At 42.7% G+C, this 16,851-nt stretch overlaps 1 protein-coding gene across 2 annotated transcripts; it reads left to right on the top strand.

Moving 5' to 3' along the window:
* Positions 1 to 201: 201 nt before the first annotated feature.
* Positions 202 to 13,764, top strand: kctd1 (potassium channel tetramerization domain containing 1). Of its 2 annotated transcripts, XM_078287684.1 has the most exons (6): positions 202 to 560; positions 5,589 to 5,874; positions 6,819 to 6,997; positions 8,077 to 8,221; positions 9,840 to 10,145; positions 12,498 to 13,764. In XM_078287684.1, exons 2-6 carry the CDS (start codon positions 5,638 to 5,640, stop codon positions 12,657 to 12,659), a joined length of 1,029 nt encoding a protein of 342 aa, XP_078143810.1. In that variant the 5' UTR covers positions 202 to 560; positions 5,589 to 5,637; the 3' UTR covers positions 12,660 to 13,764. The 2 variants fall into 2 exon arrangements, with proteins under 2 accessions (XP_078143810.1, XP_071773129.1); XM_071917028.2 differs by lacking the exon at positions 5,589 to 5,874.
* The last annotated feature ends 3,087 nt before the right edge of the window (positions 13,765 to 16,851 follow it).

The following is a 16,851-nucleotide window of genomic DNA, read 5'->3' as shown; positions in this document are numbered from 1 at the left end:
AAGATAGGTTACACGTTTGAGAGGTAGAAAAAAAAAATCAAAGGACTCCACCAACAATCTATATAATTATCATCATCTGCTGCTTTTCCTCCCTGGCAAAGAAACACTCCATCCATTTGTAGAAATCGCCTGGGGGAACGTTACATCAAAACTAATCATAACGATTAAAATCAGCTTCTCTCTGCGAGAGGGAGGCAATAGGCAAGTTGGAGGCAGGAGTGAGGGTGTTGTAAATGCAGAAAAAAAACTAGATTTCTTTATTCGATTTTATAAAACATAAACTCAACAAAGACCGAGGCACTGCTGCTGAGATCTCTTCCTTTGCTCGGAGTTTTATTCTGCAGATTGGTTTAGACTGGGGGAGAGACATGAGCTAATTGTATCCTGATCTTTGCCTTGAGGGGTTTCGGAGCCCTGAAGCAAGTATTCTCTGTATTTTGTTCTGTCTACCTTAGCCAAGCTATTGCATTTCTCACTGGTGTAGGAAGAGAAGCAGATCGTGGGCCAAATCGGAGGGAAAAGGTGCACAAAAAGATACTTTATGCCATTCTATGTATCAGGTAAGCGGAGATTTATTTGGTTTGCTATTATTTCCGAGGCTGGATAGACTGGGACATTGAGGCGCAGCCGCTTTTACGCATGTGCCAGGCGATTCGAGCGGTACAGTTCTTAAAAATATTTAACCACTTCCTGGCTATTGTTCCTTAGTAACTGTACAAATTTATGCATGTGACTACAATCTATGTTGAGGCTTCCCTGCATCTAACCGAGCAGCAGATTAGACTACGATCTTGTCGAGCAAACACTCCAGTTATCACCCGTGTGAATTCGCTCCTGGCGCGTTTCAGCTCCAAACACATTACCGTCTCCGTGTCCCTGTTGCAGTATAACTTGCTCATAACTTACTCAAACCGCGTTTTGTCGTCTCCATAAAGGCTTTTCCTAAGTCATTTTTGTCCTAAAACAGTTCCATTTCCTGACTGCCCCAGATCTTCTAATGAAAGACGCCATTGTGGAGTAATTTTGCCGGAGGGGTTTTTCTTATTTTGTAAGACAGGAGGTACCTATTCTACACACGTCAATGCAGATTCTGTGAATCATCTATTAATACAAGCCGTGGCTTTGTAAAGAGAATCCTTAGACAAAATCGGGACACATTTTGTCTTCTCGGTTCTTGCGTGTCTGACCTGTAACCGTGCGCAATAAACTCCAAGGTCCACATACGACACTGCAAATAATAGTTTTACCAAGTGCAAGTCTGGATCTGTGCTGGTTTATGTGACAATGTGTTATGTAAACGTCTACTTCACGTTCTCGTTCATAAAGTTTACAGATTAAATATGTATTTTGGGTAGATTATGTAGGTTGGTTACTTTATTTCTCAGGACGGTACAGAGCAGGACTTGTCTGTAATTACATGCTGTTTACTCCAAGCAACATTTTAATTCAAAATAAAATCGTGTAATCCTCTAAGTTCAGGTCACCTACATTGAAAACCGACACTTGATTTTACCAGTATAAAAAGGCGCACTAATAGACTGGGTTTGACTGAGATGTTTGGTTGTAAGGTCTGGTCACTTGATGGCGCTATAATAACAAAGCCATCACCAATTTCCATGTACCGCATCTTTCCTTTCATTTTGATGTCCAATTATTTTCTAATCGAATTGCACTTTTAAAAATCATTCTGGTCTAGTGCAGGCAAATGTGTATAGGTCAGGTCAGTTCCATCAAATTTGTCAGACCTTTTAATCAGTCCAAAGTTAGAGGTGCTTCACTTGCTGTTAACAAACTGGAAAGCCTTAGAGGAACGCCGCTGTATTTCAGCTTGGAGTGATGCTATTCCTGTGCCCGAGGACAGTTTGGTGTGTACCAGCGAACATTCACTACTGTTTCCCACAGCCTGAAGCAAGTTCATCCCACCTCCTAATCTGTGATGTCACGCTGATGTACAACTAACTCCACAGAGGATGATTTTGAAGAGGTGGATGAGGTGTCTGACTTTTTCAGTAGGCTTGTAGTCTAATAATATTCAGGGTATGATTATATATTTTCTGTTTCGGAAATGTGAGAGCATTGCTTCGATAACTCATTTGGATGTAAAAGCTGAAACTTTGTAGGAGTATGAGAGATAGCTCCAAGTTGTGTGACATTGCAGAATCAAGTCTTGATTCTTTAGATTCTTAGGGAGACATCTTAAACAGATTGGATCACCCTATCCCATAGGCACTGCGTGTGATTTCCCCCCCCTGGTTATGCCATAGCCACTTTCCAGGGATAAAAGTGGTACATTCACATTTTCTCATAAAATCTCATTTCCACTTTGCTCATGGCCAGGGCAAGACAGTCTCTTTGCTGTTGCCACTTTCTAGGCAGCCTCCTCAGTCTTTGTCTGAACTGGTTAACTGATAAACTTCTGGTTGCCACAGTACTGTAAACACTGTGGGCAGTCCTGCATTCGCCACCACAAACATGCTTAGCTTGCTGAGAAATATGCTGCGCTGTAAATAAATATAATCCATAGATTCAGCCACTGAAGTTGACATGGTGTAAAACACAATGTGTGAGCCAATACTCAGAGAGAGAGAGAGAGAGAGAGAGAGAGAGACGCAGAGAGAGACAGATGTTTGTAGAGGCTACAATGTGCAAGACTACTGACATATTGGAAGTTTAGTTACATATACTGTAGTAATGCATTAGCTAGCTAAAGTAGTCTAAACATTGATTGCCTGTGGTTAGACACTTCATAATGCCTAATTTCCATTAATAAAATCTAAAATAATGCACAACCCACCAGACAATCAGAACCCAGTATTCACCCAAGCCATGGTGTAATGACGATTACTATACACATTACCTACTATTTTTATGCGCTCTTTACAACTTGCAGTGAGTGAAGTTAACCGAAAGTCTGTGTGGACATTTGAAACAAATGGCCATGGGCAACGAAGCAGAGACAACCCATCCAGATTATGTAAATACCAGTCTGCCTGCCTCCAACTGAATGTTAATGCTCTGATCTGAAATGCTAATGGTGTCTAGTGTGATATGTCGAAACACTGAAGAGTTGCATTGTGGGATGGAAAATTGAAAGCTAGTTGCTGATGCTGATCCCAATAGGCCCTTTCATTATTGCAGTGTTAGTACAGCATTAGCTGATAGGGGCAGATTCTTACCGAACTCCTACTTTTTGCAGCATTACCTTACGGTTTATTTAGCCAGTGCAGTAGTGTTCCTTCATGTAACGGAAGATGTTAAAATGATGATTTAACATGCAAGCCTTACCCTTAAAAGATTTCAGACCACTGAGGGAAAACAACAGGGGAAACTAGAGCAGCCCCAGAACTCCAGGCTTTGATGCACTGTGCCTGTTTTAGATTTGTTGGAGCATACTGTGGTGTGGATGCCATCAACAAAATTACACAAGCTGGATAAACAAGCAAGCCACTAAATACAGAGAAGTTTTGACTTTGTTTCACAAAAAGTGGAAACTTGGGAACATAACTACACACACAGTCACATGTGAGATGCGTCACACTTAGATTTTTTTAGCGCTGTGTCCAATCCAAACTGGCAACAGGTAGGGAAACTGTTACAGTGGAAGATCTGCAGTGCATATCTAGACCTGACGGCTCTACATGGAGGCATCAGTGATCAGTCCTCCATGTGCTTACTGATAGATTCTAAGGGTGCAGTGACCTCTGACCTTCCCTAGAGGCACATGAGCGTACATATAGGGCAGAGATGTGATAAGTGGCTATTGGTCCAGGAGAAAGTCCACAAGACATGTATCTTTACTCCCATCATTGAGTCAGAATTATTGCACGATCCAAGAGCTCAATCCCCCCCACCCACCCCCCCACCCCACACACACACACACACACACACACAGACACACAGACACACACACCCCACCCCCAGTTCTCTTTCACTCTGCCTCTCTCCCTCTCTTCTCTCTCTCTCACACAATTTTCCATAATGCCTTACAGATTTTACACTCAATCCACCTTTGCGATGACAAGGCTTTGAGGAAATCCAATTCCACTGAGCTGTTTTCAGAACTTGCTCTCCACAGACACACACTCACTCACACTCATACACACACCACCATCTCCACAAATTAGTCAGGGAACAAATTACCTGCATTCTGAGTGTGATCCCACGCACTTTGCCGGCTGCCTTACACAGGTCCCCTTTTGAAGAGCAGCCATGTGATTTCTCTCTCTTTTGCCCTGCAGGCCCCTTTGCCTTCTGCGAGGGATTCTGGAGTTGAATTTTAAAACTATGTATGGCTGCTGCCTGTGCTTATCAGCGCGTGCACAAACGGCATGCAAATCAGACCAGGATCACACACCGCATTGGAGGCCTACACTCAAAGGCAAGCTTAATTGCTAATTGGGTATCTAGGTGTGAAACTCACACTGCCAACGAGAAGTAGAAATGTGGATGTTTTAAGGCCAGTGGTTGAACTAATTAATTTTAATCTGAATGTTATTAAAATTTGTGGATTCCCTGCATTTTCTAAGAAAAACAGCCCAGGAGAGTGCTGTGGCAATACTTTGAACAAGGATTGGACATATTGTGGTCTGGTCTTGTATTCCATGATGTCATTAGAGTAGTGGTTCTGCAAGGGTGATGTGATCATCAGAGTTGGTGTTTTGCACACTGTCGCACACTGTAATCATCGTACAGTAATGTTAGGTTTGTATTTCTTTTTTTAGAGACATGCCAGACATATAGCCAATGGGATATCAGTCAAGAAGTAAATGTTTCAGGCGCCTCTGTCTTCTCTGAGGGCCAGACTGCTGTTTTGGAGTGATTTGGTACTTGCTGCTGATGCTTATCAATCTTTATTAAATCTAAACGGTACTTATGTTATTTGAATATTCTGTGCAAGAGATAGTGAGAGTGTTCATTTTTCTTTCATTTAGTTGAAGCTGGTGTGTGTTTTCTATAATCAGTGAATGCAGGCTATTTCTCAGGGAAAATGCTATGAGTGACTGCTTGATGTGAGTGGAAAGGTCTTGACTGAGATGCATCTATGGGCGGGGGACAGCTTGGGGACATTTGTCCAGGTGACTGGTCTAGTCTACCACAGAATGTGCTATTTTTATGGCAATTAGTCACTGAACGTGTTTTGTATGCTGAACTTTGGGCTTAATGTGACTGTTGAAGGAGGGTTTGACGGCTGAACAAACTGCTGCTGCTTCAGATCCAGATGAACAATGGATAGCAACAGCAGGGGGAGGGTGGCAAGGCGCAGAAAGACTACTTCAAAAGGGCAAAGGCCAGGTGGCAAGTCCAGATGTGCGCGTTGACCCGACCTCAAACAAACCAGACGAGCACTTCTGGTGAAACGAAGGCGCAGAGCTGCTTTTTTTTTAAATCTGAAATTCTGAAAATGCGACACACATACCTGCCATTGAAACAGCGACAGCCCAAAAGGCCCGGGGGCACTACAATGCTAATGTTGTCGGGGGCTTTGACTTCTCCCAGCCATTGCAAAGAAGCTGCTCCGTGTGACAGCCACGGCGCCGCTCTTCCCCCGGTGCGCGCTGCCCCTTTTCACGCCTCTCTACATTTGGCAGGTGTGCCGGAAAGCCGACCGCGTCTATCTAACCCGAAGTCTGCGCTGTAATGGACGAAACGGATATCATGGACTTAACACATCAGAAAGCGAGAAAGCGACCGCGTCCAATCAGTTCCGTGGATGAGTCCGTGCACGCTTCCCTCAAACGACTCCCGATACGAGCGGCGGAGTGCAGGGAGCCCTCGCTGATGTTTGCAGTCAGAGGAGATCCTGTTCCCGCAGCATCTCTCAAGCAAAATGACCATTCTGTGACTTCCTCTCCAACCACAGTAATGCCAGCGCAGGTAAACGCGTAAAGTCCGATATTGTCTTGGAAAAAAAAAAAAGAAAAAGAAAAACTGGAGGACTTGGAGCCTAGTGGTCGACCAGTCACTTTTACTAAATGAGCGAAAGTGAATACACACTTAGGTTTTATTGAATGCAATGCTTGAATAGATTGTTTCCCTGCTGCTCTCAAATGCATAGTGTGCTCATAATGTCACGTTATCTGAATATTACAATAGGCTGAGCTACCGTGCATAGTAACACAGTCTTCTGTTTGCTGCAGTTTAGCCTGCTTTAATTTACTGTTAAAAGCTAGTCTTAATCATTTTCACAAGCGTTAATACAATATGCAACTCTATTGCAACCTTCAGTGATTGAGATATGAAAGAAACGTCATTTCTGATTTTTTCCCCCACCCCACACTGACTCAGTGTGAAACTTTAACTGTTTGGGAAAAGTCAATTTGTTCTCAAGGCTTTTACAGAGATTGTCTGCTAATTGTGTTTTTAGGTTAACAGGAGACAATTCCTCTAAATCCTATTACATTATTCAAATCTAGACTGATTATTGCTCATTTACAATGGCTGTGAGATTGATGCTCCAAATTAATTTGGTTTTGGAGATTATGGCCCACAGGAATGGATGGCTGTGGATTGTGGCAACATTCAGGTCAAGGTCAGGCTGCTCTAACTTGCAGAGACAAATCTTCTGTTCCACTCCTGACTGTGGAGTGTGTTGCACTAAAGAAATGTTCAAAGAACGAATAATCATAACCAAGAACTCATATATCGCATTGTTGAATGTCCTGGGAAATGTGGCATTCAGTCATGTATTCAACTTGAATGGCTTGATCTGTGGTTTTAAAGGAGGAATAAATGCATTTTCAGCATGAATCACTGCATTATACCTGTCTTGCCTACCTGTTCAATAATACTTTCCCTTGACGCGTGCTGTTTTGTAACAGGATAATCGCTCCAGCATGTCCAGGCCCATGATCACACGGTCGCCAGCCTCTCCCTTGAGTAACCAGGGCATCCCAACACCTGCGCAGCTCACCAAGTCCAACGCCCCTGTGCACATCGATGTGGGCGGACACATGTACACCAGCAGTCTGGCCACCTTAACCAAATACCCCGAATCCAGGTGAGTCTGCCCTTAATGATACACTGCAACCAGTATGTCATGTGTAGGTTGTGTGATGTGTGAATTTGTTGATTACACAGTAGCCTTTGCTTTATTAAATATAATAAGTGTTTTGGGTCAGTGTCAAATGTTCATGTCCAGTCTTTCGCTTGCATAAGGGAAGGAAATTGTGGAAAATTCAGTGTCTGATAGGGAGTTAATTCTGCTCAAGCCAGATGTGTTTATGTGCATTAGAGTTTCCTCGCAGTTTAATGTCATCATCTGACAACACAGGCAAATGTCAAATCTGATCCAATCACAAAAAAATCGCATGCCTATATTGGATTTTAACACTGGATGTCGAGCATATACAAAATGTTTCCTCAGCGTATCCTAAAAGTCAGCGATATCAGCTGCTTTTGGATTTATCTGGTAGTAAGCAAAGCACAAAGTGGCTCCTTATGATGTAAAGCCCATAGTTATTTTGAGCGGTAAACAATTTGTAGGGGCATCAAGTCCAAAAAACAGAGCACAGACAAAAGCGACTCGGTTATTCTGACAGATGTCACAGCAGCAGTAAAGGGCCAAAGGGCATGGGGCCATCTGGAGGCGGGGAGGCCGCACTGTCGCCCCGAGCCCAGCCCCGAGGGTGGCACCCCGCCTCAGGCACCCAACAACCAGCTGGCCCTGACCTCTCCATCAGACCACCTCATCCTCAACCATCCTTCTTTCTTTCTTGCTTGCTTTGTTGCTTTCTGTCAGGATCTCTGGATGATGCGTGCATTGAGCTCAGTAATGCGTGCATGTCTGTGCAAAGGTGTGAAAAACGAAAATTCAGAGCTTCAGAAATTCAGCGAGTCATACCCCTCCGCACATGCTCCCCGCCTCGCCTCTCTCTCTCTCTCTCTCACCCATACGCACAGCATACAGGATGCTCATGAGCAGGACATTAGATTATGCACTAAATAATGTAACGAAACACTTGTCCCACGCCATGATCAACAAATATAAGATTGTGAATGTTGACATGATGTATCTCTTCCCCCCCCCCCCCCAACCTCCCTTTCTGCCCAACCCCCCACCCCTCTCTCTGTGGGTAGAATTGGTCGTCTCTTTGATGGCACAGAGCCTATAGTCCTGGACAGCCTGAAGCAGCACTACTTCATTGACAGGGATGGACACATGTTCCGCTACATCCTCAACTTCCTCAGGACGTCCAAGCTCCTCATCCCAGACGACTTCAAAGTGAGTGGATGACTATCCCAGAAACTGTAAAGTCCCATCAGCCAGTCAGCAGTCCTACAACTTAGTACATACAATGAATGCTAAGGCCGCGGTATGCCTTTGGTCACTGGTCCGGATCGGTGTAAACCGTTCCCATGCTGGAGACAAAATAAAAGGGCCGTTCCAAACAAAGCTCAATCAAACCAGCAATGTGATCATGGGCGGTTTGGACCCCTCCAGCTAGTAGTGACCAAAGATCGTTCGAGATATGAAAGGAAAAGTAAGCATGCATCTAGACAAATAAATAAATAAATGGCCTGGCGTCCGTGACCACATTGCATGTGCTAGATTCCTGCAGCGCTCTCTATATTCCAGCAGCAAGTGTCCAGAAGAGACGGGGTGAGTCTCACTGTATGTGACACATTTGCATTCCGTTCTTCTTACTCTTATGTGTCATTTAGTCCGTAATTACTAAACTTGCCCTGGGAGAAAACAAATAATCACATTATCTGATGGACTGTCCACAGTGTGACTCAATCAGTGGAAAGTATGTCAGCTAAAATAAGCAAAGACAAAAGACAGGCTCAAGTTCAGGCTGAGGCCAGATTCACATTGGGCTGATTTTGAGAGGAGCATGAGAAAATTGGAATGCGGTGTGATTTAGGCCCTGCAGTCCTGTGGGTAAAAGATCTGCTCTTCTACCCCACGCAGCCCTGTGTTAGATGTCGTATTACATCTCTTCTACTCTGTATCTTTTGCAATTTTGCTGAATGGTGCCTTGGCTGGGGTTTATTGGTTGCTCATGTAGAACAGTGGTTTTCAAACAAGCTGCTGTGGACTCGCATTAAAAAGAAAATCACAACCTAAAACTAATATAGCAAGATGTACACTGCGTTTAGGCTGCTAGCATGCTAGTCTTAAATATTCAATTCAGTCTACCTTATGTTGCAGGGGCTTGGAAAGGCTTTGCCAACATATACATAGCCAGTAGTTTTTGATAGATAATGGCTTTTGTAAGAATGCTTAAAAGGTAAAATATGTCTTTATGATCATTGGTACAATTTTTTGAGTTTCTGAGCATTTTGTCAACAGAAAAGTGAGTGGGAGACCATGGACCGTCAAAATACTTTCATTTAAATATCTGGTCTAACTAAACCTGGAATGTCCATTATATTTATGAATTCTGTTTAGTATAATTTTTCAACTGTTGACCTCAAGACCCTACACCTGTCACATCATGCTCTCAGTGTCACTTTATAAGTTTCTGTACATCTTTTTGATAGCATTTAAACTTTTAAAATTGTACACGTTTTCTGTCTTTATAGTCTTCTTGTTTTATACCAGTGAGCCATGCAATTCAGCTACAAATAGAGACAGTACTGATTCTTTAAAAAAACAATTGGTATTGATCAGTGAGGCTCGTTGTTACTTGAGCTGGTATAATGGAATTTTAGCATAATGTTAAAGTACTAGAGAACCATCATGTCAAGCAACATATTTAGAGGGATATTTAGAAATGTTATCCTTTTCTTGTTTGGTTTTACAATGGTACAACTTTAGACAATAGAGCAGTTTTCTCTGTATTGAGATGTAGCCACTTATCCTAAGCTGCCAATGCCCTTGCTGCTGTCCCCTACAGGACTACAGCCTGCTGTACGAGGAGGCGCGGTACTTCCAGCTGCAGCCCATGCTGGCTGAGCTGGAGCGCTGGCGCCAGGACCGGGAGCTGGGCCGGGTGTCGCGCCCCTGCGAGTGCTTGGTGGTGCGCGTTGCTCCTGACCTGGGCGAGAGGATCACGCTAAGCGGCGACAAGGCCCTCATTGAAGATGTCTTTCCAGAGATTGGTGACGTCATGTGCAACTCTGTCAATGCCGGCTGGAACCACGACTCCACGCACGTCATCCGCTTCCCACTCAATGGGTACTGCCACCTCAACTCTGTCCAGGTAATGGGAACATTCGGCTGGTCTGGGTGTATGGTAATTTATACTGATACCACTGTGAGACAATGCCGTGTTCAACATCTCTAAATAAGTACAGACACTCAAAAGTTTACCTTTACCCACTTTTTTCCAACCAATTTTCTATCAAAAAAATTGACAGAGGTGATAATCTGTTCGTTCGACCTCCTTTCATCTTCTGTTATATTATAGAATTTAAAAATTTTACTGATGTCTGATAGCAAAGTCTAGGAGACTATCTAATCTTTTTTTAATCTAATCATAAAAAAAGAGCCTTGCAGAAAAACGAGTTCTTTGATGAGTTCATCAAAGCATAGATTTAGCAAGCCATCATTATACTAAGCCTACCACTATCTTTACTTTTGCTGTGGTCTGACTGGAATAGCGAATTCTACTTTGGCTCTGGAGCTGGCGATGGTCAGCATCAATAGATTTCATCCCCTGCATCTCTGCAACACCCATAACTTGGTCCTCACATCTGAACCAATTGATTGAATTGAACTCCAAGATGATGACCATCAATGCCGTAGAGTGTTGATTGATCAATGCTGATTGAGACCTCCAAAGTTGATTTTGAGAACAAAGTAAAGGTACATTCGTAAGATCTCCTCCCGAGTATCAATGACAGAGTTCAAACTCGAGATGTGTAAGTAAATAAAAGTGAATACCTGCGACACCTTGAGGCTGTTCCTGCAGACCCCGAAGGAAGAATAGTGGTCTTGCTGTGTGAGACTACTTTCGCTGATCTAAAACATCCTTTGTTGTGCTCTTGTTAAACATGTTAGAGGTGTTCAGAAGGTCCTGAGTTCCAGAGCAGTAAAGCTATGAACTCAGAATCATTCATTATCAATGTTCCCAAGGGGAGCCTGCAAATGTATTTCTTCGGAGAACTGAAGGTCGACTTACACGCGTCACTTAGATGCCTTTACTTTTCATTGTTCTCTTATGCATAATGGGTTCTAGGCGAAACCATACTTGCAAGACCTCTGATTTGAAAAAAAAAATGCTTCTACATCAAGAAGTCTTCTACATCGCATTGCACCTATAAGGGTTCCCTTACAGCAACAAGCTTAAGAATCCATAAACTTGTTAAGTTGCACTTTTATATTCAGTATGTACTTGGCCATATTTCTCTGATTATGTATTGATATTCCACTAATTCATTGATGGTAAAATCCTCAGATACACATCAATAAATGAATGAGGAGAAGCATATTTGAAAAGATTTCACAATGATTTGGACTGCGTCTCCATCTGAGGAAGTCAAATCTCTGTCTCCTTCCCGAAAAACACACAAACAAACCCCTCTCTGAAGTGTGTGTGAGTCGCGGAGAGAGAGAGAGCAAGAGAGTGAGCATGCTCCCTGGCAGGTTGTCCCCAGGCAGGGCCCATAATCCTGTTTGGTTATTAAAGCACGCCGGCGGTGGATGCTGTATCTGCGGCTAATGGAGGCAGGGCGGGGGTTTCGGGGAAGAGGAGGACGGGGAGGGAGGGGGGGCAGAGAGAGCTGCCAGCAGTAGGGGGACCTTTGTAGTTTTGGCGGAGGCTTGGGCCTGGGGGCTGGTGGGGGAGGGGGAGGCTGGTGGGGGGGGACGGGGAGAGAGGGGGTTTGCTGAGCAGCCCACACCGAGCCAAGTGGCAGAGAGAAAGCCTCGCTGCTCCCTGGGGCCTCTTCGATGGAATGTGATCCTACAGCCCCCCCGGACACGTCTGTAGATGTCTGCAAGGCTGCGGGATCAGGGGCGGCTACACACACATGCACGCTCACACACACACACACACACACACGCTATTACACATACACACCACAAAACAATGAAAATGAGGCAAAATCAGGGGTTCTTGGTTTTGTGAGAGGAGATGAATACCCATTTTTATTTTTTATTTATTTATTTTTTTTACACTTCTCATCCAAATTCCCATCACAGGCCGTATGTTGCAGCAGCTTACTCCCAATGCTGTTTTCAATGCTAGACGTAGCGTTACCGCAACAACATACAGACTACAAGAGTTTTGGATGCGATCCAGATTCCGTGCCTTCCATCTATGCGGCGGTATACGAAATGTTTGAGGTTGCATTCAGGCGTTAGCACCGCAGTGTATGGAGATCAGAAGACCTCCCCGATTGGTTTTCTCTGTGCCTTGACCCATAATTCACTTTTGCTCTGCAGAGCGAGGTCAGGCTTGCCAGGTTGACACTGACTAACGAGGAAGCGCTGTCTGTCACCGGTGTTCCTGTAGTGGAACGTGCTAATTACGTTTTTTCCCCTCTATGATTTCTACCAAGCGGTGTCATTAACATCTTTCTCTCCCTCTCTTCCCCTCCACTTTTCCCAGGTCCTAGAGCGTCTGCAACAACGCGGCTTTGAGATCGCCGGCTCCTGTGGGGGGGGCGTGGACTCATCCCAATTCAGCGAGTACGTCCTGAGGAGGGAACTGAGGAGGACGAGTCAGCGGGGACCCAATTCAAACAGGATAAAACAGGAGCAGCTGGACTAGAAACCTCCCGCTCACTAGGAGGTGCTAGACTTTTCTGTGGCAGCCAAACGCTTGACGCAGCAGAGCTCTGTGGACTCTGTTTTTCTTTGTTTCCTTGTTGATGTTTTTTTGTTTTCTTAAACTTGAGAACCATCTAGAGAAAAAAAAAAAAAAAGAGGTGCAGCAGGAGATTTTCGCCATAAGAAGATGCAAGACATTTGATAAGTTTGAGATCTCAAGGACATTTGTGATTGTCTAGCCCCCATAAAGCGAATTAAAAAGGATTTATATACGCTGGATCCCCAAATGAAGTTTGTTTTAAAACTTGGAGCCTACATTAGGTTGAATATGATTTCTATTTTCCCCATATAAATTAAAAGGATTTTATTGCTCATGTAGTATGTTGCATAGCCTATCACCAGTGATTTGATTTTGTTTTCCCACTGGCATATTGGCAAAGTCTGTTTTTATCCCTTATTCCTGTAAAAAAAAAAAGAAAAAGAAAAAGGTCACAAATGTGTTGCTTACAGTACGGAATGTCTCAGTTGTCATAAACAATGAATTTCAACAGAACAGTATCAATTTTTTTAAATGTTTTTATTCATGATTAACATGATGTTGAATATTGTGATACCAATGAAGTGGTTTTTACTTTAATGGAAGTTATTTTATTGGATTATGCTATGAAATATAATTCACATTAGTATCATCAAAATTTTATGTCAAAGACCATTCTATACTCGGTAAAGAAAATAATTTAGTAAATTATTATGTCACACCATTTGCCTCATAGGGGAGTATGAACTACTAACCCCCATGTGCTACCTTGGGAATTATTTAATTGGATCATAACATCCCACTGAGTAATGACCTGTAAATTTTTTCTGTCATTGTATATGTGTTTGTGTGTTTTTTACATTGACTCTTTTTAAAGCAAATTTGTTGCCTCAGACATGACTGAACAGATTAAAGCTTATTGTACTACCCAATCCAAGATCACTTTTACTCTTAGCACATATTGATATGAAGTTGGATATAAAGTATTTCTAACATGACTGACCCACCTACGCTCCCTAGATTTGAGTAAAGAGGAATGTAGCACAACAAATGTGAAATAAATCTTAAACTACAGTTCTTATGGTGGCTGCCTGTTGACTGTTTTTACACTGCTGTGCTTTTACATTTGCTATAAATATGTCTGTCCAACATCACATTTGGAGTATGACTTTGACTAGTTACATGTTACATATTAGAGGTTTCTTAAGTATTAGTTCACTCCATCTATCCTAACTTGATATTTTTCCTCTGAACGAATGCACACTCAATGGAGAAGAATCCAGAAGACCACAATCTTTTACATTATGTAGTGCTTTAGCTCTCTACAGCCAGAGAGGTAAAGCTATCCATACCAAGGCAATAGCGTACCTTGGAGGATTTATGCTGGTGCATTGGTGACTAGATGGGGCATTCTTTACTTAGTTATATTGAATAAAGCCGACTTCTCCACGCAAGTCCTGTCAGTTGTGCTTCCACATATCCCTGCAGGGCCAAAATCCAAAGTGAAATCCCACACGGAGCCCTGTCGTCTTGTCTTCATCCCTTTTGGCAGAATCTCCACTTTCTTTGGCTATCTACGGTTTATGCTATATGTCTCCCTTTCAGCCCTCTTTGCCCTAGATTCCCTTTTGACTGACTGTTATTCTCATAGGCTAGAGGTACAACTGTGAGTGGTGCACAGCAATGCTTGCTCTCAATCATGCAATCAAAATTTCAGTGTGTATGTAGTAAGTTATATTTAAGGAGCAGGCATTAAACCCATCATCACCCAACTAAAGGTATTAGTAGGTTGTGTACAGTTTAGTTTACCTCAGAGTTCAGGTGATATTTCACTTTTGTGAGTTCAATTTTTTACAAATTTAAATGTAATTGTATCAATAATCAACCTCCATCATCAGCTATTTTTTTGGAATACTCCACCAACTCTCATTGTTGATTATTTCAAATAAGCAAAAATACTACCTGAAAAATTAAAACAAAAAATGTCATATTTCCATAGTTTGCATATGCATGAGATGCATGAGAAGATATTCAAAATGTGAGTGAGTGACATACAAATTCCCAGGGCAGCCAGTATTGTTGTTTGACTACACAAACCCCAATGGAGCTATATATGAAAAATAGTGAACATTTTTTACCAAAATAAAACATTGTTTAAATGTGTGTGTGAGTGTGAGCATGTGTGCTCCATTTAAAATTCAGAGGTACTTTTTGTGCACCCTATGTGGTTTTTAAGTTTCTTACCTGTGGGGCAGCCTGGGTATAATGAGACCCTGTCCAGCCCTATCTCTCCTCACTTCCTGGATTCAGACCAAGTTGAAAAGGAATTAGAGATAGCCTCCTCTCAGGACACAGCCTGTCGGAGAAAAGATGAATGGTATTAAGAAACTGACTTCCAGTCCTTTAGAGGACAGGGGTTTTGAGGAGAATAAAGCTAATTTGAGATCCTCCTCTCTTCTGTGCTGTGTCTGTGATCATGTCTCTCTCTCTAGTGATTATTTCCAGTCATCAAAAGGCAGAGTGGGGCCTGCAGATACTGGCTGTGGCCATCTTTCCCTCGCTCCTCGGGCTCTGCTTACTCACCACTAGTGAAGGTCAGTGGATGGACTCATTCACCTCATCTCCAAATCATCAGCCCTTACAGTGCTTCGTTCTACAGTACCGTGCAAGCAGCGGCTACTGTTCCTAATGAATGTCCTAGCTGAATACACTGATTAGATGATATACTTTGTTCTCCGGATTTAGTCTTTTTACCTAATTCTATCTGCTGTCTTCTCTCCTGTTCTAACTGCGCTGAACTGTAGGTAATACACTGTACTGTAGGTGCCTCCTACCTTTATTGAAAAAGCCTCTCGGCCATTTTATGCCAGCAAGATAATTATAAATGTAACCCTTGGCAAAAAAAGCAAAACACAACTCCCACATCCCTCCCTCTCTATTTCTCTCTCTCTCTCTCTCTCTCTCTCTGTGCCCCCCCCTCCTCCCTCCTCCCCTCAGCCTCAGGAGCTGATTTCAAATTTTCAAAGATATCTCATACTGAGACTGGAGATTGAAACCTCATAAATACCTTTATTATAATATAATGGTCACATATTTCCAGCCATTATTTCTAGTGGAAAAATTAGTTCGTCTACGTGATGAATGCCTCCATAGTCTTTGGGGCTTTAAATGTTCTCAAATGGACATTCACTAGTAGAATAATATGTCAGAGTGAGCTTTCACTTGAGTTATAGAAATTCAAATTTTATTGTAAAGAAGAGCTACTCTCTAAATAAAAAAAAGTGCAGCTTTGCACCTTTATAGGTTATTTGGCTTGGTCCAGTTTGAGAACCAAAGTAGGTGCAAAACAGAAGTCGTTTTTTATGTACAGCGCTTTATTTCTGCAGTTCCATGTATAACACTGTACCTTCCACCAGTCTTCTAGGGGCCAAAGGCAACTTGTATTAATCCAATTTTATTGTAGATCAGATCTGAACCAAGTAACCTTTGATCACCTTGATGATGGTTTTCTCAACTGACCCATACAAGGTATTTTGGGCAGCAGCACAATGTCTTAGATAGTGCAGCAACACTGGTAGTGGATGGCCAAAAACAATGGCCAACAATGGCAGAATCACAGTGGGTTCTATATTTTGATATTTTCTTATAATAGAACATACATTTTCCTACATAGCTAGCTTCTGAGACTCCATAAGAATATTTTAATCACTTTAATAAAACAGAAGATGAAAGGAAGTCAAATGGACTTTTGGAAAATGTTCTAAGCAGACCTACACCACCGAAAACCCTTCATTGCACCACTACAGATCCTGGATTTATGCACATCCTTTGTTGTACATGGTTACATTTACTGTACCAGACTTCAAAAAGACCAGACACAAGTTTTAGCTTCATTACCCAAAACAGTAGATTTTCTAAACCAACCTTCATCGAACCCACTGCTCCCCATCATGGTGATTGGGCCCTGATATGTGACAGCGCTCCAAGTGGAGGATCTGGGGTAGTGCTGCTCAACTTGCTGCGCTCTCCATTGTTTATTTATCAGTCGGGCCTTGAGTTATGGTGCGCTTGCAGTGAGGAATTTTAGACCGGACTATGGTCGCTGCAGGCCCCTTGGCATACACTGTACACTGAGAGGGAATCATTTATATTCTAC

The sequence above is a fragment of the Centroberyx gerrardi genome, chromosome 13, assembly GCF_048128805.1.
Source record: "Centroberyx gerrardi isolate f3 chromosome 13, fCenGer3.hap1.cur.20231027, whole genome shotgun sequence".
NCBI lineage: Eukaryota > Metazoa > Chordata > Actinopteri > Beryciformes > Berycidae > Centroberyx > Centroberyx gerrardi.
The sequence above is the reverse complement of the archived record's forward strand: the minus strand, read 5'-3'. Positions and strand labels throughout refer to the sequence as shown.

What these genes read in the sequence shown, in the direction of transcription:
- kctd1 (XM_078287684.1), top strand. Translation starts at nt 5,638, where the DNA reads ATGGACGAAACGGATATCATGGACTTAACACATCAGAAAGCGAGAAAG. An exon ending in CCACAGTAATGCCAGCGCAG is followed by an intron (nt 5,875 to 6,818) that starts GTAAACGCGTAA and finishes GTTTTGTAACAG; the next exon opens with GATAATCGCTCCAGCATGTC. An exon ending in TCATCCCAGACGACTTCAAA is followed by an intron (nt 8,222 to 9,839) that starts GTGAGTGGATGA and finishes TGTCCCCTACAG; the next exon opens with GACTACAGCCTGCTGTACGA.